The 24,393-nt window shown below is 39.9% G+C and overlaps 1 protein-coding gene across 1 annotated transcript in view; it reads left to right on the forward strand.

The window, feature by feature from the left end:
• stab2 (stabilin 2) overlaps positions 1-24,393 on the forward strand; it is a 32,183-nt gene that overhangs the window by 800 nt on the left and 6,990 nt on the right. The window contains exons 2-55 of the mRNA XM_051419769.1: positions 548-666; positions 1,272-1,375; positions 2,146-2,231; positions 2,924-2,990; positions 3,097-3,192; positions 3,573-3,695; positions 4,244-4,440; positions 4,851-4,978; positions 5,064-5,197; positions 5,650-5,729; positions 5,914-6,063; positions 6,148-6,291; positions 6,367-6,429; positions 7,009-7,125; positions 7,206-7,259; positions 7,354-7,434; positions 8,023-8,175; positions 8,320-8,373; positions 8,458-8,553; positions 8,636-8,722; positions 8,971-9,082; positions 9,175-9,355; positions 9,433-9,526; positions 9,626-9,784; positions 10,246-10,341; positions 10,430-10,522; positions 10,609-10,656; positions 12,277-12,410; positions 12,535-12,637; positions 12,836-12,913; positions 12,990-13,079; positions 13,173-13,280; positions 14,101-14,232; positions 14,327-14,455; positions 14,539-14,601; positions 15,535-15,633; positions 15,711-15,906; positions 15,985-16,080; positions 16,612-16,669; positions 16,783-16,856; positions 16,976-17,101; positions 17,672-17,745; positions 17,846-17,917; positions 18,207-18,326; positions 18,398-18,439; positions 18,517-18,597; positions 19,303-19,455; positions 20,722-20,862; positions 21,107-21,166; positions 21,995-22,171; positions 23,321-23,410; positions 23,493-23,639; positions 23,728-23,787; positions 23,864-23,987. Of these exons, the coding sequence (XP_051275729.1) occupies positions 548-666; positions 1,272-1,375; positions 2,146-2,231; positions 2,924-2,990; positions 3,097-3,192; positions 3,573-3,695; positions 4,244-4,440; positions 4,851-4,978; positions 5,064-5,197; positions 5,650-5,729; positions 5,914-6,063; positions 6,148-6,291; positions 6,367-6,429; positions 7,009-7,125; positions 7,206-7,259; positions 7,354-7,434; positions 8,023-8,175; positions 8,320-8,373; positions 8,458-8,553; positions 8,636-8,722; positions 8,971-9,082; positions 9,175-9,355; positions 9,433-9,526; positions 9,626-9,784; positions 10,246-10,341; positions 10,430-10,522; positions 10,609-10,656; positions 12,277-12,410; positions 12,535-12,637; positions 12,836-12,913; positions 12,990-13,079; positions 13,173-13,280; positions 14,101-14,232; positions 14,327-14,455; positions 14,539-14,601; positions 15,535-15,633; positions 15,711-15,906; positions 15,985-16,080; positions 16,612-16,669; positions 16,783-16,856; positions 16,976-17,101; positions 17,672-17,745; positions 17,846-17,917; positions 18,207-18,326; positions 18,398-18,439; positions 18,517-18,597; positions 19,303-19,455; positions 20,722-20,862; positions 21,107-21,166; positions 21,995-22,171; positions 23,321-23,410; positions 23,493-23,639; positions 23,728-23,787; positions 23,864-23,987 (5,743 nt within the window). The remainder of the gene's footprint in view (positions 1-547; positions 667-1,271; positions 1,376-2,145; positions 2,232-2,923; positions 2,991-3,096; positions 3,193-3,572; positions 3,696-4,243; positions 4,441-4,850; positions 4,979-5,063; positions 5,198-5,649; positions 5,730-5,913; positions 6,064-6,147; positions 6,292-6,366; positions 6,430-7,008; positions 7,126-7,205; positions 7,260-7,353; positions 7,435-8,022; positions 8,176-8,319; positions 8,374-8,457; positions 8,554-8,635; positions 8,723-8,970; positions 9,083-9,174; positions 9,356-9,432; positions 9,527-9,625; positions 9,785-10,245; positions 10,342-10,429; positions 10,523-10,608; positions 10,657-12,276; positions 12,411-12,534; positions 12,638-12,835; positions 12,914-12,989; positions 13,080-13,172; positions 13,281-14,100; positions 14,233-14,326; positions 14,456-14,538; positions 14,602-15,534; positions 15,634-15,710; positions 15,907-15,984; positions 16,081-16,611; positions 16,670-16,782; positions 16,857-16,975; positions 17,102-17,671; positions 17,746-17,845; positions 17,918-18,206; positions 18,327-18,397; positions 18,440-18,516; positions 18,598-19,302; positions 19,456-20,721; positions 20,863-21,106; positions 21,167-21,994; positions 22,172-23,320; positions 23,411-23,492; positions 23,640-23,727; positions 23,788-23,863; positions 23,988-24,393) is intronic.

The raw sequence follows: 24,393 nt of genomic DNA on the forward strand, positions 1-24,393 counted from the left end.
GTTCCAGGTAAATGGTAAAAGGACCTGTACTTGTATATAGCTCCTTCTGACTACTCAAAGCGCTTTTACACTACATTCACCCTTTCACACACATTCACTCAGTGATGGCAAAGTCCATCGAACAGAAACTAACTCATTCATACACATTCACACACTGATGCACAGCAATGCCGTGCACCACCAGGAGCTGGGGATCGAACCAACAACCTTCTGATTGGGTACGACCCGCTCTGCCTCTGCGGCAGGTCTGTTCCAGGTCTGTTCCAGGTCTGTTCCAGGTCCTGTGAGTGTTTCCTGGGTGGATTCAGATGGAGCTGATAATCTCAGCAGTGTGATTACAGTCACTTCCTGTTTACGCTCTGTCACACTGACTCTCTGATGTTCCTGATTCCTGAGCGTGGACAGTCTGAAAATCTGCACCAGACTCTACATTACTGTTCAGTGTGCCGGTTTTACTTGTGAACCAGGTTTTAGGAGCCTGAAGATCTGAATGCTGAGTGTAGACCAACCGTAGACTGTCTCTCCTCTGTGTATTTGTTTCTGTCAGAACTTCTGCTTCAACTCGACGGTGTTGAGGACTCGAACAGAGTGTCACTCCTGCAGAATCAACATTCCCTGTCCGTTAGGATACACAAAGACCCCCGGATCCATGTCTATGGACTGCAAGTGAGGAACACAGTGCTCACATTTCTAAATAAAACTCTTTTATTCAGCAAATATCATTCAGTTCTTTCAATACGTACACTGCCCCCAAAGTCCCGAAAGATAATGTTTTTATCTTATTCACACAAGTTATTATCTGGTTCACATTATCTTGTTGGCACACATTATTAGCTTGCTTGCTTTATCCCGTTGACATTATGGGGTTCACATTAATTGTTGTTACAAGTTATTATCCTGTTGGTATTATGTTGTTCACATTATCTAGTTCACATTGTTATAGTCGTAGTATCTTGTTCACATTATATGTTACTGGTACTAGTTATTTTATTGTTCACATTATCTAGTTCACATTACGTTGTTCACATTATGTTGTTCACATATTGTTCACGTTATATTGTTCACATATTGTTCACATTATCTAGTTCACTTTATATTGTTTACATTATGTTGTTCACATTATCTAGTTCACATTATATTGTTCACATTATCTAGTTCACATTATATTGTTTACATTACGTTGTTCACATTATGTTGTTCACATTATCTAGTTCACATTATGTTAGATATGTTTGGGCAGGAACTTGTGTTAACAGACCGTCTGTGTGCAGGTTCTACATGCTGAATAGGCCCGTCAGTGGCTGCTCCTTCGAGTGCCACAAAGAGGTGCAGGTGAAGAGCTGCTGTCCAGGTTTCTGGGGTCCAGACTGTATCGGTGAGTACGTTAAAACCTACCTGGGCCAATAAACTAAAATATGATTGTCAGTTATTTTACAGCATTCAGTGTTTGCCACTGTTGGCCAACGCCCAGGATGATGCAACAGGACACTGACTGCAGTTCCCAGAGCGACCATTGGTGGCGCTGTTAGCCACAGTTTAATGACGTAGAGAAGCTTTAAATAAAGTCCATCAAAACTGAAGCATTAAATAGAATTTAAAAAACAAATGACATGAAGAAACTAAGTGGAACTGACATTAAAAAATGAGTTTTAGGAAGTGATGAAACAAGATGTCAGCCTCAGACCACCTTTAGTCTTGAACCAGGATTTAGGGGCCCTGCCTGGGGGATCTGGAGCTGATCAGACAACACTACTGTAAATGAAAGATTATTTGTTCTATCAAAGGTCTGAAGAGAGATTTCTTTCAGCCTGAAGGCCTCCAGGTGACTCCTGTCACATGTTCAGTCCTGCAGGATGCAGATCGTCCTGCAGGAACCAGAACTTCCTTCCTTTAAAGATTCTCTGTCAGCAGGACAGAAAAGTGCTGACACTCATGGAGCTGGACTGAGCTGGACTGAGCTGGACCCCCAAAAAACACACACACACACACACACACACATACACACATACTTGTCCACACGTGGTCCTGGATTCAGGATCCACAGACGCAGACCGAGCCGGTTGGTGCTGATCTTTGGAGATTAGAGAGGGACGAGAACCAGGAAGGAAGTGGAAACTCTGCTGACTGTGAATGTTTGTGTTCCAGAGTGTCCTGAAAGCGCCGACAGACCCTGCAACAACAGAGGGGTCTGCTCTGATGGACTGGGAGGGAACGGTACCTGCAGCTGCCAGGTAACCTCACACACACCTGGATAATCAATGAATATAACACTTTATTGATCAGCAGGAGGGAGGACGAGGCACGCCAAACACACCAGATCAGGGGTTTGCCCATAATGCTTTGAGGACTGTAAACAGGAAGTATAATGTTACCATCCAACACCCCTGCTGCCCCCCTGGAGGGTCTGAATAGACCAGATTGTAGCTGGCAATGTTCTATAAGTTCTTTGAGAGGTCTTCAGTGGACCCCTTCCAGAGGTTTAAGGGGGCCCAACATATGTGGTTCTAGTGATCCTTAAATGGTTCTAATGGTCCTTGAGGAGACTTTAGGGGTACTATATGTGGTTGTAGTGGACCTGTAAGAAATCTTTTGGGTACTGTAAGTGGTTCTAGTGGTCATTGAGCCTGTTCTGGTGGTACATATGTGATTACAGTCATTCATTGGAGGTTCTTGTGGTTGGGTAGGTGGTTCTAGTGGTCCTTTGGAAGGTCATACTGGTTGTGGTTCAATGAGGGTTCAATGAGGTTCTGACTGTACATTTGGGGATTCTGTCTTTCAGGAGGTCTCTGTCTGTGGTACAACAGGATGTTCTAGTTGTCTGTGAGGAGGTTTATGTGGTTGCAGTCATTTTTAAGAGGTTCTAATGGCCACTGCGCAGGTTCTGGTTCTGACTGTGTGTGTGTGTGTGTGTGTGTGTGTTCAGGTGGGCTTTGCAGGAACTGCCTGTGAGGATTGTGCATCTGATCGATATGGACCCACCTGTAGCTCAGGTAACGTAAAATAACACTGTATAAATAAAACCAATGTTTTCACTCACGTTGTTGTTGTTTTTATTGTTGTTGTCATGTCTCATGCACTCACTGTGTGTCTCTGCAGTGTGTTCGTGTGTCCACGGTATCTGTGGTTCTGGTCTCAAAGGTTCTGGTTCCTGTTTGTGTTTCTCTGGATATACAGGTCCAAACTGTGATCAGGGTCAGTCTGCAGTTATTGATCAATAATGACTGATTTTACAATGTGTAAACATCGTAAGCTTTGACCTGTCTCTGTATATCCCTGTATATCTCTTTGTTACCTGCTAACCTTTGTCTGTTACCGGATTCTGTTTCTGTCCAGTTACCTGTATCCTCCACCTGTTCTCTGAACTGTTTCGGTTACCTGAGCTGTCTTTTGTTACTGGTTTTGCTACTGTTACCTGTCACCTGTAATTCGTTTCTGATTTACTGCTTCTTAGTATTCGTACTGGTTCTACTTGTTTCCGTTTCCTGCACCCAGTACCTGGTAACTGGTACCTGTCTCTGTTGGAAGTTACCTGTGTCTTTTACAGCTGTTGGTGTAACTGTGTTGTGTTTCAGAGCTTCCTGAGTGTGTGGCTCTCAGCTGTCAGCAGAACTCTCGCTGTATTGAAGAAGCTCTGACGGGAAAGTTTGTGTGTCAGTGTCTGCTGGGTTACCAGAGATCGGGAGCTCAGTGTGTGTGTGAGTGACCACATCCAACTATGACTCGTTAATAATCAGCTGACAGTTATTAAATCATGAGAATGAGGTTCCTGTACGTTAATGGTGCAAATGTAATGTTGGACGGTTCTTTTAGGGTTTCTAACGCGATTAACTGATTCAATAATCTGAAGGAAACTATTCTGCCCTACAAAGGCAAACAACAGAAACTACAACTTTGGTTAAAATTGAGTTTTGACTGAGAATGAACTTTTAAATGTCTGTTTACTCTTGTTAACTAGACAGGACAGGGTATTACTGGGCTTATTGAAATAAATGTGTCACAAATGTGTTAAATCTGAATGACTATTAATGACTCGTCTATTTAAAAAAAATACAGATTTTAATGTAATAAACTAGATTTTGTCAGGAAGAAGACAGACTGTAGTTTCTGCACTCTGCCTTTGCACTACCTATATATCTCTGGATGATGTTTTGTCACTAAATCGAAGTATGTTCTCGTAGTTACTCTGACCAGTAAGACGGCTTAAAGAGGACATTTAAAGGCGTAGTGATGTTTGTCTCCTCAGCCATTAACCCTTGTCTCCAGCGGATTTGTCACGCCCAGGCCTCCTGCGTCCACACTGGTCCGAACCAGCACCTCTGTGCCTGCAATGAGGGCTACAGCGGGGACGGACGTGTCTGTATGGCCGTCGATCCGTGTCAGAACAAACGGGGAGGCTGCGCCGCCGAGTCCACACGCTGCGTCTATGACGGACCTGGGAAGGTGAGGAACTACTGAGACCATGGGCAAGACCAAGAGCAGGATCCTGATAGGAACTGAGATCAGGATTGTAAACAAGAACGATGTCAGGAGCAGGATCAGGTACAGGATCAGTATCAGTATCAGTATCAAGTACAGGAACAGGATCAGAGTCAGAGTCAGAGTCAGAGTCAGAATCAGGATCAGGATCAGGAACAAGATCAATATCAGGATTAGTATCAGGATCAGGATCAGGATCAGGAACAGGAACTGGAACAGAATCAGGTACAGGATCAGATACAGGATCAGGTACAGGATCAACAATAATTGATAAATAATTGTGTTATTATATGAGAGCTGTTGTAATGCATCCTGCAGCCTGCAGGGGGCAGCAGTGACATTAACCCTCTGTGTACCTGCTCTGTGTCGTCCAGTCTCACTGTGAGTGTCTTCCTGGTTTTGACCTCCTGTCCAACGGCAGCTGCAGCCTGATAGACTCCTGTAGACCTGATTCCTGTCACAAGAACGCCAACTGCACCATGTTGAGCCCAGGAAGAATCAAGTCAGTCACTTTGTTCTGGATCCACTGAACGTACCGATGTTGAATCAACGGGATCACACAGATCACCTGTCCCTCTGTCCCTCAGGTGCACCTGTCTCCCGGGTTACATTGGCAATGGTGAAGTCTGTTACGGGAACATCATCCAGCGTCTGAAAGCTCTGAACACACAACCCGGAGGACAGTGGAGCGGTCAGCTGAGCAACGCCATCACTCTGTTCAGTATGATGACATTTGGTTTTATAACCCTCCTACACTAGTAGTGTTTAAACTCCCCCCATCCTTCCAGCTCCCAGTCTGGGTACAGCCAGCTAATAGGACCGCTAACTAGTTAATAGCAGGTAGTACAGTTAGCATATGCAGCAGTGCAGCGGTAATAGACTTCCTGTGTTACAGGAGAAAAGGTCCTTGTTGCAACAATCCTCTGATACTTGGTCCTGGGGACAAGGAGCAGCTCCTGAACGCAGTTTAACGTTGGTTTGGTTTTACGGTTTTCAGACTGTCAGAAATCACTTAGCTTACTTTCACACAAACCCACCAATTAGGCAAATGAAGACGACAGTCTCCTCTTCCTCCTAGCGCACTGTGTGACTCACTTACACTCTGGCAAGGATATAGACGGCACGTTCGAGGACCCCAGGGGAGTAACAGTAATTCTCTGTGTGTGTTTTCAGGTTCTCTTTCGTGGCCTCTGCAGAATTTGGGTCCTTTCACTCTGTTCGTCCCGATCAATAAAGGCTTCAGGGGAGTTTCAGTAAGAAAAACTTTACCCAGCAGCTCTTTTTAACCTTTATTTATACAGTCAAACTCACAACATGACTCTTATTTTGGAACTTTTGCAGGTCCTTCCTGTTGACTCGGATACTTTGTCTAAATAAAATATATCAGAATAAATATCAGATGAATGTAATGTTGCCGTGGTGATCTTTGTCGATCAGATACGGACTCTAACAGCCGACCTGCCCAAAGCTAAATACCTGTGTCAGATGCACCTGGTTGCCGGGGTGATGCCCTTTGACACGCTAAAGAAGACGAACATCTTTTACACCCTGACTGGCAAAGCAGCTGACATCGACACGTCAGAGGGGGTGAGAGAGTTGAACGCCATCAAACATCCGACGGTTTAAAGCTTTCAGGGATGTTTCCACCCTCAGTCTCTTCTTCTCCTCCAGGACTCTCAGACTAAAATCCGAATCCATGGCAGCAGGAAGAAAGGCACGATCATTCAGTCAGACATGGTGGCGTCCAACGGGATGATTCACATCATCAATAAGCTGATGGACAGTGTTTCTCCCACAGTGGAGAGTGACACACAGGTGAGTTCTCTGATCAAACTCTCTGATCGTTTCATCGATCTGCTCGTTCATTTTTCTCTTTACGTTTCCTCAAAGGAGAATCTGATGAAGATTGTTGCTGACTACGGAAAGTTTGAAAAGTTCAAGTCTTTATTGGAGGTACGTAGAAATATTCCTAACACATCCAGATTCTCTAACAAAGACCTCGCCGATGAACGTATGGAATTAGAAAGGTTTATTGCACATAATGGATAAATGTGAACCAATGTGGTGTATTGTAGGAGGGATGAATGGATCGGGAAAGGGTTGAGGGATGAAGAGATAGATGGATGGATGGATGGATGATCTCTCCAATCAGTCTGCTGTTAGGATGTAGATCAATACATTTATAAGCTGTAATATAATAATAACTAAAGAAAACTGATGTTGCAGTGTGTTGTGTGTAGATTTCACAAATTATATTATATACTATAAGTGGGCGGGAGTAAGCAGAAATTTGATCCTGAAATTAATATGGGTTGATCAGAAGTTACTTTTTTTTTTATAAAAGTTTTATAAAAGATTTTTTGTTAAAGAGTTTTCTAACATTTTTATAAAGTTTTTTTTATAAAAGTATTTTAAAAGACATAACCACAACTCAGACAGAGTACACATCACTGGTTTATGTACATATGTAAATGCAACTTTTATCTTAAGTTTGTCACATATTTCCTAAAGTGAACTGTTTTGCTTCTGCAGAAAGCTGACCTGGCGTCAGTCCTGGACCTGCCTGGTCCAATCACCGTCTTTGCTCCCAGCAGTTCAGCCTTTGATTCGATGACTGAAGGACACCTGCAGTATCTCAGCAGTTCTAAAGTAAGAACCAAACTGAACCGTTCTCAACTAGTTTCAAATATAATTTAGCAACATGACCCAAAAACACTTCAATCCTCCAGGGTCACAACAAACTGGTGGAGCTGCTCAGGAACCACATCGTCCAGTCCACCGCGGTCAGTATTTTCTGCTATTTTAATTCAACCCGTTTTCACAATGTAAGATGTTCCATCAAATCTTCTGATTGTGATTAATTTCCATACTTTGAAGCTGGAGGTCTATAATGCCGTGTCCAGTCCCAGAATCGTGTCGATGGCCAATCAGGTTCTGACAATTAGTGTGTCAGAAAATGTAAGTATGGATCTTAAAATCTCCTGTAAATGGATCTCATTGATATTTCTGTGCATTCGTCTGTCAGATAAATTTAGTCACATCAGGAATTAAATGTTTGACTTCAGGATTTGACTGTAGTTCATTAAACTTTTGATGTATAATTGTACTTTCCTGCACAAAATAATTAGTCATACATCCCCAAAATCCCCTTACAGACAGGTCAATCCCTCCAGGAAGTTGTGAACTAATGCAAATTCAAACAATCCTTGTGAATTCTGTGTAACCCTGCAATTTTGTTCAATCACCGCATTTTTTTTTTTTCGCTTTTTACTTTGGCAATGTTCATTTTCTTCCACAATTTCATTGCAACAAAATGTCTAAAACTGTAACAACATGCATTGCAATTTTTTAGAAAAGCTGTTGTGAAATCAGATTTTTGGCTGCAACAATCTCAAACAAGCCTGCGAAATCCTGGAGGGACTGATATAGCAATCCCAAAGAGAGCTGATTATTATCAGAAAATAAATGAATATTATAACATCTTATCATATAATAAATAATAGATTTATAATATGTTGACGTGTTTGACTCGTTTTTCTTTTTCAGGGTCAAATTTTGGTGAACGAAGCGGCGGTGTTGGAGGCCGCAGTGGAAGCTAAAAACGGACGTCTGTATGTTCTGGATGGAGTTTTGACTCCGCCCTCCATCCAACCTGTGCTGCCCCACAGGTGTGACATCAATGAGACCAAAATCTTCGAGGTGAGCTTCTACAGCAGCGGCTGCCATGTTTAGTTCCCTGCTCACCTAGCATTAGGATTAGTATTAGCACAAAGAAAGTACCTTCTGTGAGTTCTGTTAATAATGTTCACTGTAAAGAGACGTTCAATCTGGTTTGTGTTTCAGGGTCAGTGTGAGAGCTGCTCAGTGGTCAAACGCTGCTCAACTGGAGATTATACCGTGAGACTTTTACATACTGTCTTTATCTGTATGAGTTAGATTTTTATGATTGGAAACATGATGATCCATCTCCTTATTGATCAGGGCTCCTTCACCAGGGGATGTGTCTTCAATATGGACTTACTCGATATTAGCCTCCCGGTAAAAGGCTGCGCTCCTCTCTGCAGCACCAACGTCACGGTAAACTAACAGGCGGATTCCTCAGATTATCAGAACCAACTACGATTTAAGATTATTGGAGCTTTTGTTTCTGTTTGTTCAGACTCCAACATGTTGTAAAGGCTTCTACGGTCCGGACTGCAGTCCCTGTCCAGGAGGATACCAGACTCCGTGCTCCGGACACGGTCAGGTCAGATTCAACATGCTGTTATTAAATCCTGAAACACTTTCTGGTCACACCTGATGGTGAAAGGTGAAAGATCAGAGGGAACAAATGAAAGTCGTCCTTTAACTTCAGTTTGTCATTTAAAGTAAAAATGTTTTTCATGCTAGGCCTAATATGTTAATATTTTAAGGGGTTTTAAAATGTTTACAATTTAAATATGTAGTAGTTTTTGGAAGAGAACTGGAGGAAATGGAAGTGTTTTTCTGTTTCAGTGTCTGGAGGGGATTGGAGGAAATGGATCCTGTATCTGTGAATCGAAGTTCAGAGGCTCTCGCTGTCAGTACTGCTCCTCCTCCGACAGATACGGACCCAACTGTGACAGAAGTAAGTCTGAGTTGTGACATCATACAGGTAGCTGTGATGTATGAAAGATGATGAAAGCTCACCTGTGTCAAACCTCACCTGTCTGTCCTCAGCCTGCCCCTGTATCCACGGACAGTGTGACAACCGTCCGGACTCAGACGGTCGCTGTAAAGTGGGCTCCTGTCTGTCGGGTTTCACCGGGCCGTTCTGTGAGCGCCGGACGGCAGTCTGCGGCATTCAGGTTCAGTTCTGTCACGCCCACGCAGACTGTGACTTTAGCAAGGGAACCACCAGGTGAGTTTACCTGCATCCACGCTCACAATTATATGAAGTATACCCGATATTAATCAATCAGTGTGCTCTGTGTTTAGGTGTGTCTGTAAACCTGGTTACCAAGGTGACGGTATCACCTGCGTGGAGTCAGACCCCTGTGCTCTTCCTCAGCGCGGCGGCTGCAGCGTGAACGTGAGTCGCTTCTTAAACTCTGCAGTCATTTATTAAAAGACGTAAACAGTCAGTTCTGACCCTTCTCTGCTGTGGCTGCTGTCTTTGCGCCCCCTGCAGGCCAAATGCATAAAGACAGGACCAGGTTCTCACTCCTGTCAGTGTCTGACTGGATGGAGGGAGGACGGAGACGAGTGTCAGCCAATCAACAACTGTGACGGTCCTGACAGAGGAGGCTGCCACCCCAACGGCACCTGTATCTACATCGGACCCGGACAGGTAACACCCACTCCGGTTCCATCATCATCACACATTTTAAAGGACCACACTGAGCAGGATTTAATCTGGACCGTTAAACTCTTTTATCTCTCTCATTCACAAGCTATTAGCCATCACGGTTACGTCACTGCGCTTTGTGGTGGCAGAAAAAACGAAGAGACAAATGGAGATTACGGAGAGAAACTGAACCCAGAATAAAGACACAATGTTCGTTGTGCTGTTGAAATAGCGTTTGCTAACGTCTACAAACAACCAGCACAACAGAGTCCACAGTCAAAGCTAACATTATAGGGTGTTGGAGCCAACGAACATATCTACTCAGATAGTATTTTTCTAGCGTTATTGTTAGCGAATAGGCAAGCTAACGTTGTCCAGCTGCAACTCAGCCACACTGAATAACATTATCCTTTAACAAAAAACAAACTGAAAAATGTCCTTCTCTTTCTTTGTTAAACCAACAGAGTGACTGTATGTGTAAATCCGGCTACAAAGGAAACGGGCAAGACTGTGAAGCTGTTAATCAATGTGTAACTGCAGCTGGAACCTGCCATTACTTAGTGAGTACAATTCATATTGTTAAATATTAAAGATAAAGCAGACAGTAGGATATGAATGATAAATAATAATAAAACCTTTTGTGTTCAGGCCACCTGCCGCCTGCTGTCCTTTCAGTGGACGTGTGTGTGTAATGATGAATACACTGGAAATGGACACATATGTTACGGTACAGTCCAACAGGTGAGACTCATTAATACTGATGACCACGTTCACGAGTCAACCAGCGCTTTCATATCTTCACGACTTTGTTCTTTTGATGCGTTCAGGAGCTGATGGTTCTGCCAGACGCCTCAGAGTTCCTCACATGGACAACTGTGAGTATTAGACCTGGATATAAAACACACTGACAGCTTTAATAACCGTGAAAATCTATTTATTTCCATCCACTGGATAATAACATAATTAAGAAGTTAACAGGGAACTGAGAATTAACTGTATCTCACTGGAGAGCATTAATTGTGTTTGCACATATGATATGTATCTCAAATTTACATATTTATAATGTGACTCCATTGATGTAACCAGTCATTTAAAAAAAAAATTCTAGCAGATAATCATTCAGTGGACAGAAACATAATAAAACTCACCAAAACCGTATTTGTTTGTCTTTCCAATCACCAACTCTGGTTTTGGTCTAAATAAAGTTAGATATTAGATGTGAAAATATGTGTGATAAGGTCTGCAACGTTAAGCTAACGTTAATCCTCGGTTAAAGTGCGTCCACTAACAGTAGTTAGGCTCAGATTGTTATTCTCAATGTCTGACAGAATTATGGAATGGCTCTATGTGGTCATTTGTATACATATATAATTAAACAACAAAGTATTATGTAAATGTAGGTACATATGTTTGTACATATGGACGTATGTAAATCTACATACATAAATGCAACTAAATGACAAGATATACTGTACATTTACAGATGTACGTATTCGCAGATAAACAGTTATATTAATCAGCAAAATACATACGTATGTAATTGGAACTCAAGCAGAGTGTACATCTTAAGTTTGTGTGTATATATATATATATATATATATATATACACATTAACTTATAACACAAATTAACTTATATCCCAAACCCTAACGAATGTGTTGTGAATTTATGTACATAGATTAGTGATGTCAAACGATTAAAATATTTAATCGCATTAATGTCATAGTTAACTCGCAATTAATCGCATGTTTTTATCTATTCTAAATGTCCCTTGATTTCTTCTTTTTGTCCCATTATTTTTTCTAATTTTAATGCTCTTATCAACATGGGAAAGTGGATCGGCTTGCTTTGTGCAAATGTTGTTTTTATTAAAATCATCCATTGTCGCCTGGCTTTGACGAGGGGGCGGAGAATTCCCATCAGCTGTGTGTTTGGCCATCAAGTGGTATTTCAGACTGGACGTGCTGCGATGATAGCTCAGTTCACAACGACAAAACACACAGATCACTTTGGTCTTGTCAATGGAACCATTTGGCAACTTTTTAAAAGTAAACTTTCCATTCAGAATATTATTGGCATCCATTTCGCTCGCCATCCACTCAAAACGTAACGTCTACTACTCTTAAACAAGTGTGTGCGGCATGCCTGTTGTTTTGTTTCCGGTCTAGCTAGATCCAGTGTGGTGTTGTAGTTTTTCTAACGTTACTAGTTGTTGCAACAGCATGTGAAAAAAACTACAAAGTGTGCTAGGCCAAAAAGAACGTTATCTTGCGATAAAAAAATTGACGCGTTAAAATGGGTTTGCGCTAATACTGTTAATAACGCGTTTAACTGACAGCACTAACAGATACAAACAACTTAAGAAGAGTTTATATCACAATTTTGCATAAGTATGTAACAGCAGTTATATACAATATTTATAATGATTTATATTATTTTCCCTATAGCTAATTTAATATAATGTCAGAGATTATATTTCTGTGTTTGCATCCCAGGAGACCGGTTCGTCTTGGACTCTGGTGGATCAGAACATCACCCTCCTGGTTCCGTCTTCAGCTGCCATTGCTAAAATGTCTTCGGAGGACATAAACTTCTGGACCACGAAGGGAAACCTGCCGAGTCTCGTCAGGTCCTTTAAACGTGGCTCATGATTTGTTATTTATTGGCGAGACTGTAGTTTGGTGATTGTCAATAGATGAAAATGAATGAATTTAGTTTTAAGTGTAATCACTGCCGTCTGTCTTATATCACAGAAATCACATAATCCCAGGTAATTATCCAATATCCATCTTGAGCAACACTTCCTCTCTGACTTCCCTTCTGAAGACATCACTTCCTGTTACAACAACCAATGAGGTGAGTGCACAGAAGTGATGGTTTACCAGCTAATTTTAGATAAAATGTTCACTTTGTGACCGTTAGAAAGCATCCTCTGACTTCTACTGATTGAGTTTTATTTATTGAGGGCAACATATGTATAAAAAAATCCTTCCTTTCTTTTATAAAAGCAACCTTTCAGAAACATTTGGTTCAGAAACTCTCATTATCTTTCAGCTCACAGCTGTCGGAGGAGCAACCATCACCACACCAAACCTAGCCGCTACCAACGGATTGATCCACATCATCGATAAGGTACAAAACTGATAATGTTCCAGACACTCCAACTCTTTCCTTTCTGTCTCTCACCGTTTCATATGTCTGTCTGCAGGTTTTGGTTCCTGAGAGGAAGCTGAGTGAAGGTCTGCTGGCGACTCTCGCTCTGACCCCCGACTTCTCTCTCTTCAGATCGTATCTCATCGTACGAACGAAGAAACGCACCACACAATATGTTCTCAGCTTTAAATATTGGTAAAGTTGGTTCACAGTTTGTGTTTTTCTCCGGTTCGTTCAGGATTACAACCTGATGGACGAGATCGAACAGATGGAAGAGTTCACAGTCTTTGCTCCAACAAATGCTGCCATTGCTGATTACCTCAGGACAATAGCTGCAACTGCACTGGTACAGTAGTTCAGAATTTCATGATACCTCTGGTTGAAATTGGTTAGTTCATGCTTACGTAAGCACGTCAAATTTTGTGTTATGGGAAGACAAAATGATTGGATTTTGATATAAAAATACTAAGACACACATTATTAAGTAGGGGCACTGAACTGAGGGTGTGATATTGAAGGGTTAAAATTAAATTTTTCATTTCATCTGGACATTGACGGCAATAGATGCGGCAAAACTTGGATTGGATTGGTCTTTTCTGTCTAAAGAACCATTTCTAAATTTCCACAATAAATAATTACTAAGAAGCGACCAAATGAAACTTATCAGAATCAGAAATACTTTAATAATCCCAGGGGGAAATTATATCATATTTAGACAATAAGAGGCACTAGGAGAGTCAGGCAGAAGAAAGGAATGGCAGAAACAGGCAGAGAAAACAAAAAAAGCCAGTTTCTTTTCAGATGATGTGATTTTATATTTAAGTAATATTCAAACATATTAAAATTGCATCAAATATTTTCTCATTTGGTTAATTTTCTGTCTTAAGAGATTGTACATCATCATGGGTTGACTTTTACATAATTAAAAAAGTTTTTTTTTAGCAAAAGATAAATTTTTTGTTACTTGTTTTCTACTCAAAGTAAAACATCTTGCAGTTAATACAGAAATGTGGTTATATCCTCCCTTTACATTAGTCACACAAGGTTAGTACAGGTAAAAACTAAAATAACTCATAAATATCTTTATATTTCATAATAAGTTATTAGTAAGTTATTCAAGAACTGGACAGTTTTTATTTTTGCTTTTTATTTTGTACTTTAAACAGGATGTGAATACGACTCGTTACCACGTGGTTGCGTCGGAGCGTCTGCTGGAGACCGACCTTCAGTCTGGAGGATACAAAAAGACGCTGCTCGGGTTCTCCTTCCAGCTCGGCATCTATCCACGAGATGGAAAGGTTATACAATCAATTATCAATATCACCATCATGGCACCAGATATAACATATATATATATATAAAATCCAAACTATCTGTCTGTGTCTCATCCAGCTGTTTGTGAACGATGCTCAGATAAACTCTTCCAACATCCTGAGCATTAACGGAGTCATTCACAGTCTGTCGGCGGTTCTACGCATCAACAGGAACCGCTGTGATGAGGCCAAACAGCAGAAAATCATGGTAGGGTCCTCAGAGACCTGTAGACCTGAACCACTGAGCCCACTCAAACTGGAATTAACTGACTCCCTCTTTTCTCTCCAAAGGGGACCTGTGTGGACTGTTTGTTCCCACAAAGCAAACCCTGCCCGAATGACACGATACCGGACGTAAGACCATTAATGCTATTTATTTTGAAATGAGACTGTAATTAAATATCAGATGGGTCAAACAAACTGTGAGACTGAAAAAACAACCACAAAGGTTCCAGCAGGAGTTGAGTTTATTCCACTAAAGGATTCTGACTAATGAGGCACAAAGGTCGACCTTCATCTTTGCTAGTTTCATCTGAAAATTGGACTGACAATAAAATCAAACTTTATTAGTAAACCTGACTGACTCAGGTTGTTATTCTCAGTGTCTGACAGCATTATGGAAAGGATCCCTACAGAGATAGTTTAACCACAAACAGCCGTAATATCACTATCACTCTCCACCAGACTCCAGAGACTCATTTTACCTTCAGATCATCGTAACTTCATTCAAAGTGGACAGAAACAGAATAAAACTCACCAAAACCGTCTTTGTTAGTCTTGTTGTTCCTGCAATCTATGTTCATCTGCTAAATTCATGTTTTAAATCTTATATATAACCTATATATATCAGAAATGTACATTATGTAACCGTGACTTAAAATATGTATATGATAATTTCCATACGTATATAACTACAACAACAAAAGTATAACAGACATTTATGTACATATGTTTGCACATATGTAAAAGCAACATAATGCAACTCAGTGACAGCATATACTGTATATTTACATTCGTATGTAACTAAACAATCAAACGTATGTATCATCAAAATACATACGTATGTAATTGCAACTCAAGGAGGGTGTACAACACAAGTTTGTGTATAAAGTGTTTAACACAAATGAACGTTTGTACATATCTAGAACTCAAGAAAACATATTGCAAAGAGAGAGTGTATATTTCTATGCATTAAATAAAATAATAAGACAATAAAATGATTCATTAAATAGTTAAATAAATGATTTTATGATGTGATCTCCTCTGATAACTTCCTGTCCTCTGCAGAAATTAGTGAAGAGGAGGAAATGTATGCTGAGTCGGATGTTTGAAGAAGAGCGCCTGCTGTCGATCGGCTGCAGAGCGACCTGCCTGCGGACCCACATGGTACGTCGTCCTGCCGTCGCAGGTAACGGTCAGACACATAGCGAAGACGCCGAGCACTCAACGTCTTCTCTGTCCAGGTCCTGCGGTGTTGTGGAGGGTTTTTCGGGGAGCACTGTGAGCTGTGTCCCGGCCCAAAGGATCAGCCCTGCTTCAATAACGGAGTCTGTTCGGATGGGACCAACGGGACTGGAGTCTGTCAGTGTAACCAAGGGTTCAGCGGGACCGCCTGCGAAACCTGCGAGAGCAACAAATATGGAGTCCACTGCGATCAGGGTGCGTCATACAGGCATACAGATAAATAAAGTCAAAATATACCCACCCCTCTCCTAACTCAGTCTATCTCGTCTCCAGAGTGTGGCTGTAAAAATGGCCGCTGTAACGACGGGCTGGCCGGCAATGGGGCGTGCGAGTGTGACGTTGGTTGGAGAGGAGTCCTCTGTGACGAAAGTATGACAGTGATACACAATACAGCAATATCTCATTTTAACATTTTAACAGAAAAGTCATAAGAATTTGAGATTTTGAGAATAAATTGTAACAAATAACAAGACAATAAGTCAAAGTCAAATATTTCTGGGAAAAAAGTTAGAATATTTCAATAAAACAATGAGAACAAGTTGTTATAGTTCATTATCTTTCATTTCATTTCAAATATAGTTTGTACTAACGAACTTAAGTTTAGACTTTTTAAAACTTTATTTTTACTTTATTCTTAAATAAATTAAAGAAATAAATTCTTAAATTGTCGATGTTCTCAAAATATTTTGACTGTATATTAAAAAGGTCAACATTTTCTGTAAATTTCAACTTTAATCTCAAAATATTCAGTTTCTCACAAACATTTTCAATTTTATTTCCAAATTTTTCAAATGTAAACCTTTTTCTTGTACTTGTATGACTTTATTCCCATAAAGTTGTATCTAATAATTCTTTGAACTGCAGTATTGAGACTCTCACACTGAGCTGTGTCTGTTTCAGAGATTGAGTCTGCAGATGATGAGCTGTGCGGCTCGATGAAATGTCACACCAGCGCAAAGTAAGTCGACACAAACTCACTGTGGCTGCATCGCCCCCTTCAGGATACACTTGTTATTGCACACGGGACATTTCAGACTTCCTGTTAATGAAATGTTTGGTCTGCTCTGACAGCTGTGTGATCGCACCACCCCTCTCTCGGTGTATCTGTGCTTTTGGATTTGAAGGAAACGGATCTTTTTGTCGAGGTAACAACACAAGAGCTGATCAGAAACAGCTGAGATCAGACAGAAACACAGTCAGTTGTTACAAAGCATTTGTGGTATGATGCTGATGGCGATGATGATGATGCTGTGTGTGTGCGCAGTTAAAGACCCCTGTCTGGAGCTTAATGGCGGCTGCAATCCGAACGCGGTCTGTAAGAGGACTCGACCCGGCAGAAGGGAATGCGTCTGTGACCGTGGTTACTCCGGTGACGGAATTGTGTGCGTGGGTAAGTTCACTGTTTTCATTCTTTAAACTCTTCTTCGTTCTCTTCCTGTTATTGAACAGTGACTCATTTGAGTTATTGTTGTAAAAAAGTTTTTTTTTTTTATTGAATTTCTCGAATTACAATACATTTCTATCCAATAAAAGTAAAATGTACCTTGTGTTTAGAGTGCAGAGATTAAAAAATAGAAACTCACCTTGAATAAAACATGAATGTCCTGTTTGGAACATGTGGCAGTGGTGTTCGGCCCCCTTCTGGTTGAAACAAGTATTACAACAACATAAACTTTTTTTTTTTTTTTTTACCTGTTCTCATTGATGAAATAAAAATTGTATGCATGAAAAATGCATTTGCCTTTCAGGGCTTCCATAGAGAATACTGCAAGAAAACAAAAAATACTGCAACGTAATGCAAAAGCACTTTGAGGTTACACAAAAATATTACTGCGAGGAAAACACTGTTTTGAGTCAATACCAAATTGCTGTGAGTTACTCTGACTGTCGTTCTGTCAGTTAAATAAATAGGTTGTGTGATGTGTTTGAGTGCTGCAGGAGTTTTGTGTTTCTCCTACAGAAATCAATCCATGTCGGGAAAGAAACGGCGGCTGCCATGTCAACGCGGACTGCATTCACGTCGGCCCAAACAAAGTAAGTACTGATTTCACCTTAAACTGAGGTCTGCTGATAGTGAGGCGTTCACTGCCGTCACGTTTATTTTTTACTGATGTCATTCTCTGTAACACTGCAGAGTTCCTGCGCCTGCAAATTTGGTTACTTAGGCAATGGACAGAACTGCGAGATGATCGACTACTGCCAAAAGGTGATTCAGTTTCATTGAATTATTTGATATTAAGATCAAGTATTAGTTACCGCGGGTCTTAAAAACTGTAGGATTTTAAAAATGTTTATTTGGTTATATTTGATTTATTTACCATAATTGTTTCATTTAATTATTATATGTTTGTATGTACTGTTTATATTTCTTTGATAAAAGTTAAAAAAAAAAAAGGTGTAATTCTGCGAGGTAGCACATTAATATTGCAAAAACATCCTTTAGAATAATCTAAAAGTTCTATGTAAGGTGATGTTTTTATAAATTATGTTTTCAGAATAATGGTGGCTGTCCCGTTAAGTCTCGGTGTAACATGACGAGCCCAGGTTTTCGTAAATGTTGGTGTCCCAAAGACCATGTGGGAGATGGTTTCACCTGCAGAGGCAACATGGCGCAGGTGAGCGGCTGACACACACTGACAATGAAATGCTAAGAACCTGACTGTGGACTAACTGCTACTCTATGCAGGAGCTCCTGAAGAAAAGGCGAGACTTTTACCTCGGGCTGATGGTGAGTGACGACATGTTTCACTCTGTCGCCTCCTGCAGGTCAGAACACGTTAACGCAGGTACAAACTCTGGTTTCAGATTTTGGACATTCCTCTGACAGGTCGCGGCCCATTCACCGTCTTTGCTCCGCCTGCCAACGCCTTCAGCGCCCTCAGAAAGGTGAGCAATTAAATGTCTTGATTTAGTGTCAGATGTTTTTCTTTCCTTATGTTTCTTGTAGTGTGACTAACCCTATCCCACTTCAGTCCACACTGAAATAAACTAAACTGTTGGATGTGAATTTAATGTGAATAGAAGAAAAAGAGGGTAAAATTTATAATCAATAAATTGTGTACAAGATATAAATGAACCAATCATTTTTGTAAAATAATTGAATAAATGATAAAACTTTGACTTTGTTGTTGCCCGAGCTAACATGAGCTGATTTGTAAACAGTGAGCTAGTTAGTAGCATGGAGCTAACGGTCGAAATAAAATATAGGAACATTGCAGATAGTAACGTTATTCTAAATATGATTGATAGTTATTTTACATTTTATACAAGTAGTATGACACTGTTTAATTTATTCTAATGTGCAATTTACAAGTTAGTTTTACTCAGATGTAACACCATACTATTGTTATATCAAACTATTTCTTTAATAATAGTGAATTTTTATTCAACAACAGTCATGTCATGTCATTCACATTTTCCCCCAAAATAAGCAGTGTGTCATCTACATATTGCTTCAACTGAAGTCATTCCAGCAGTGCTGTGAGCCTGCACAGCCTGCTAATATGTCTGCAATGACAATGCTAATATGCTGATGTTTAGCAGGTATAATGTTTACCTTTTTTAGTCCTTTTATTAATTTTTTCTCTGTAGATAAGTTCTTCAACGTGGAACACCAAAGAACAACTTGGCACCATCCTGCGCAGCCACATCGTCATGTGTCACACTCTAGGGTTCAGTTTCCTGAGGAAGCCCCGAAACCTGACGTCTCTATCCGGACACATCCTGACCACGAAGTCCACCGAGGTGACCAATCAGAGAGCAGAATCAGACTCAGGACTGTAGCTAACATTAATGATTAACTATGAATTTGTTGCTTTAAGGAACCTTAAGCTGAACCAGTTATATACAACAAGGAGAAGGGCACAACATGTTAAAGTGAAACTAATACTGTGACTTCAGCCTGTTGAGTTTATTTGATTAATACGCTACATGTGTTTGATATATAAAGATATAAAAGAAACACAAGAAAATATGTATGTATATGTTTATTACAGATAATAGTCTCTGTGGCGAAAAAAGGTTCATGATACTTAAACGTTTTGTTTAGCTTATGAATAAAGTCCAAGTCAAAGCTAACATTACAAGCTGATAAAATGGCCTAATTGCTAGCTAGCTAGCATAGAAATATATATTTAATTGTATTTCTTTTGGTGTGTTGTTTCTATTACCTTTTTAGTATTTTACCTTTGTGAACTGTCTTTGAGTTCCTTATTATTATTAGAAATACTGTCAGCTAGCTTCATCCAGATTCCCGGGGCTGATGCGGCATTGTGGGGTGGCTGGCTGGTAGAGCACTAATCAGAAAGTTGGCGGTTTGATTCCCAGCTCCTCTGGCTGCATGTCGAAGTGTGAATGTGTATGTGAATGGGTGAATGGCAGGACGTGGGTCTGCCGTTGGTTGCTTCGTGGTGTTGGCTGATGGGCTGATTTGTAAGTTTTTGTTAGTAGCATGGAGCTAACGGTCCAAATAAAATATAGGAACATTACAGATAGTAACGTTATTCTAAATATGATTGTCAGTTATTTTACAGCGTTCAGTGTTTGTCACTGTTGGCCGACGCCCAGGAGGAAGATCTTAAGTAATTTATTATACATTTATGTACTATTTTATTCATATATTCCACTATTTTTGTGAACCTAAGACTTTGGTTTGGACCAAAACATTTGGTCGACTTTAGTAAAGGTGTGTTTTCACAAGAGAGTTGAAGAATCTCATTAAACAGACTTTAAGGTCAAATAATCTCTTTCCACAGAGCTCAAACAGTACCTCAATATACAGACCGACTTTCTGATATAAAACCCATGGATATACTGTATCATGTTATTCAAGTCCCTTGTACAGGTGAATTTTTTTTAGAAGATATGTAAAAATACAAATAATTGGATCCCAAAGGGTTAATAACCATCTTGATCATAATCTTTGAATAAATCTGATATGGACATAATGTTTGATCTGAAATTGATTAATTAAGATATTTAGGTTTGTAATGATGTTTGTTTGTTTACTAGTATGAACTTGAGTCCAGATTCATCATCAATGGTGCTATCGTGGATACCTTCAACGGCGATGGCACTAACGGGATTCTCTATGAGGTCAGCAAGGCTCTGATTCCTCTCGACATTGACGGAATAAAAGAGCCAGTCGGTCCTGTAAGTACACAACACAGCTGCAGATCAATCGGTTAGCTTCTCATTAAACAGTTAATCATGTTGTGAAAAAGTCTGTAATTCCCAGAGCCTGAAGTGTCTCCACACTTATTTTAGTCTGACCAACAGTTTAAAAGAGATGATGATCCTGTAACCAATGAACCGTCTCTCTCTTTTATATAATGTTACTTTGTTATTATGTTAATGTTATAATGTTGTTAATGTTTTCCTGCTTTATTTAACACAGCTGAACCTGACAGATGTGGCTGAACGTCACGGTTATAAAACCTTCTACAAACTGCTGGAGGTAAGCTTTAAAATAAAAGATTAAATCTGTAAAAATGTGTTTTGGTAACTTCATATCATTTCATTCTCTTCAAACTTCCACTGTGGACTGACTAAATTTAGTCCAGTTTGATTAGGATACACATCTGAAAATCACACATTTACCTCTGAGGACTTTATCTGTGGAGCACACTGGTCCTTTTATCCTCAGACCTACTAATGTATGTATTTGATTGAGTCCATCGCTGTTTGTGCTTGGTCTTTTGCCTGATTTTTGTCATTTTATTTTGCTAATTTAATGGTGTGCCTCTGATGAATGAGAGCTGCTGGCTAATGACATTCAGCTACAAAGTATGCACACGAAGAATGAGCGAGAGGACAAACACTTATAGAGACAGCAAAATTCCACCGGGCACCACAGTTTGGCCCCATGCCTAGCTTTGAAGTTGGTGGACCTAAATGGTGGCAGCGGTGTTTGGGTCGGCCCAAAACTGCTTCTGTGATTTTTCAGGCTTGCACAGACGTTTTCTGGGGTTGGGTCAGCCCTGATTTTTTGGGCCCAATCTTAACACAAATGCAAAAATATAATTCAGGGGCCTGTTTCACCAAATTTACTACATGTGAGGTACAATTTGCAATATGAGATGTTTCACTTTTTATAGCCAACAAATAAAAGAATAAAAAAATAATTGAATAAGAGCCCTTTAGGACATTTGGACAATTCTATCTGCAATTTGCAAAACACAATTATCTGTGAAATGTGAATCTGACATCATTTTGCAACCATGGAAATGTACTAAACTAATCTTTGTCTTGTTAAGCAGTGCTTATGTATGTTTGTATGTTTCAGGACACAGGTGTGATGGACCTGGTGAATGATGCAATCAACGAGCCGGTGACAATTTTCATGCCCTCAGACGCCGCCATGGCGTCTCTGCCGCAGGAGCAGAAAGACTTCCTGTTCCACCGAGACAACCGACCACAGCTGGAGGAGTACCTGAAGTACCACATCCTGCAGGCCCAGAAGGTGAGGAAGGTTACAAATAACGTTAACATTTTTCCCGCCAGCATTTTCTATTAAATTCAGTAATCTTGACCCACAGACTATTCTGTTCTATGAAAATGTAAAAAGTGAAAACATCAGAAGAAAGAATGGATACTCTATTTTTATACACAAGAATTATTTTATTCGAAGTTCATTCATTCTTTCAACAGTGGAAACACAGCTGTCACATCTCATCCATGGTGGGAAAGCGTTCCGATTCAGATCAAATATACTAATAATAACTTCTTCAATTTATTGAAATGTATAATTAATTGAAAATAAATATTTGTCATTCAGTTTTTGACATCAGGAAGTGAATGCAGCATACTCAAATCAGTGGGATTCATATGAAGGTACAACTGTGTGTTGTCTGCATATAATGAAATCAGAAATCAGATCACATGGAGGTGGAAAATATTGTGAACAAATGAACCATTTAGTGAAAATTAAGATAAATGTATTAATTTGGAATAAAACAATGTTTAAAAGATGGAGGTTTGCATCCCTCTCATTGATACATGGGAACACGATGCAGTCTGATACAGTTCTTAACATTTGTTTAATTAATTAATTGTTTGATTAATTATTTTCCATTCTAAATTAAAATAAGACAATTCTATAAAAGTGACATTGTTTACCTTCAAATACATATATTTTATAGAATACCAGGGAATCCCAAGTGTTTTTGTCTTTGAGACAAATGTCTTATTTCAGCATTACAGTCATTGTGTTTGTTGCTTTTCCAACAAACACAGACAGAAAGACTTTCTGCAGTCATTACCTTAGACCTCACCCAGTTGGAGCGCTGCGCCGATCGAGACCTTGCGGCAACATGAGAGACTGTTAATAGCAAAGCTTCAGTCAACAGATTCATAACAAATTCATAACTTTACTCTACTTTCATTACCTACTCTTCATCCCAATAAAGTTTTTGTTCTTACATAATGAGATCCTTAATTTGTGATTTCAAGACAGACAGTAAAGTTGTAAAAACTAGATTTTGGGTCATTTGTCTTGACATGAAACTTGGTGGTTGTGGCAGTGTTCAGCCACCAGGGGGCACTCTTTACATTGAAAGTTTCCTCTCTCAGGACTCTCTGAGCACATTCTCTCTTTTTTCTCCACACTCAGATTTACGCCGAAGGTTTGATCCATCTGGACTCGGTTCGGACTCTGCAGGGTTCCCCGCTCTCGTTCACCTGTGGCGGGTTGGATGACATCGTAAGGAAGACAGAAACATATAAACTAAATAAGAAGAGACAGCGGGCACTTGTTAATGTGGTTGTTATTAATCTTTGAACAGGGAGAAATCTTTGTTAATGACGGAAAGTGTCGGATCGTTCAGAGACACCTCATCTTTAATGGTGGAATCGCCTACGGGATCAACTGCCTGCTGACTCCGCCCAGCCTCGGAGGACGCTGCGATGAACAGACCACCTTTGAGCTTCAGGTAAATCTTCCCTTTAAAGACTGTTTGCTGAATCCCATTTTTAGAAGGAGGTCTGGAGATTTTATTTCCCTGTTTCTTTCTCTTCCAGAGTAAATGTGGACTGTGCTCGTCCTCAGCTACTCGCTGTCCCGGAGAATCCAAACTGAAGGTCTGAGTCGAGTTCACAGAAATAAACCCGTCAGAAAAGTCTGTGAGTCTGACTCTTCTCTTTGTTTCGTCTGCAGGAGGTGCAGAAGTGCGATCTTCCCACTGTGTTCATCTCTAAAAACTCTGGCTGTATAAGCGTCTGCATCGTCAAGTTCTGGCGGTCAAAGTGTTGTCATGGTTACTATGGACGAGACTGTCTGGGTGAGATGATGCCGTCAACTACATTGACATATACCAAACATTATGAACACATTTACAACTTTTGAGATTCACACCACAATTCGAAAACATTTTTTTAGATTAAATTAAACAAAAACATGATTGTGACTTAACATTTTTAATAAAAATGTAAATATAAAACTTACTGTCTATATGTAAGATGTTAAACTCACTTTCTTAGAATTGTAACTTTTAAAGTTGTAATTTTTCTTACTATTTTTATCTCACCAAGAATTTAAAAGTTGCGCTTTTGACTTACTTTCTTATAGTTTTTAGTTAATTTTTATTACTTATTATAAATAATCTCAACTTAAAAGTTTTCTTTTAGATTTTTAAGTTACAACTTTGACTTTTGTTTTTACTATCATAACTTTCACTTTAAATTGTA

This window comes from Dicentrarchus labrax, unplaced genomic scaffold (assembly GCF_905237075.1).
Source record: "Dicentrarchus labrax unplaced genomic scaffold, dlabrax2021, whole genome shotgun sequence".
NCBI lineage: Eukaryota > Metazoa > Chordata > Actinopteri > Moronidae > Dicentrarchus > Dicentrarchus labrax.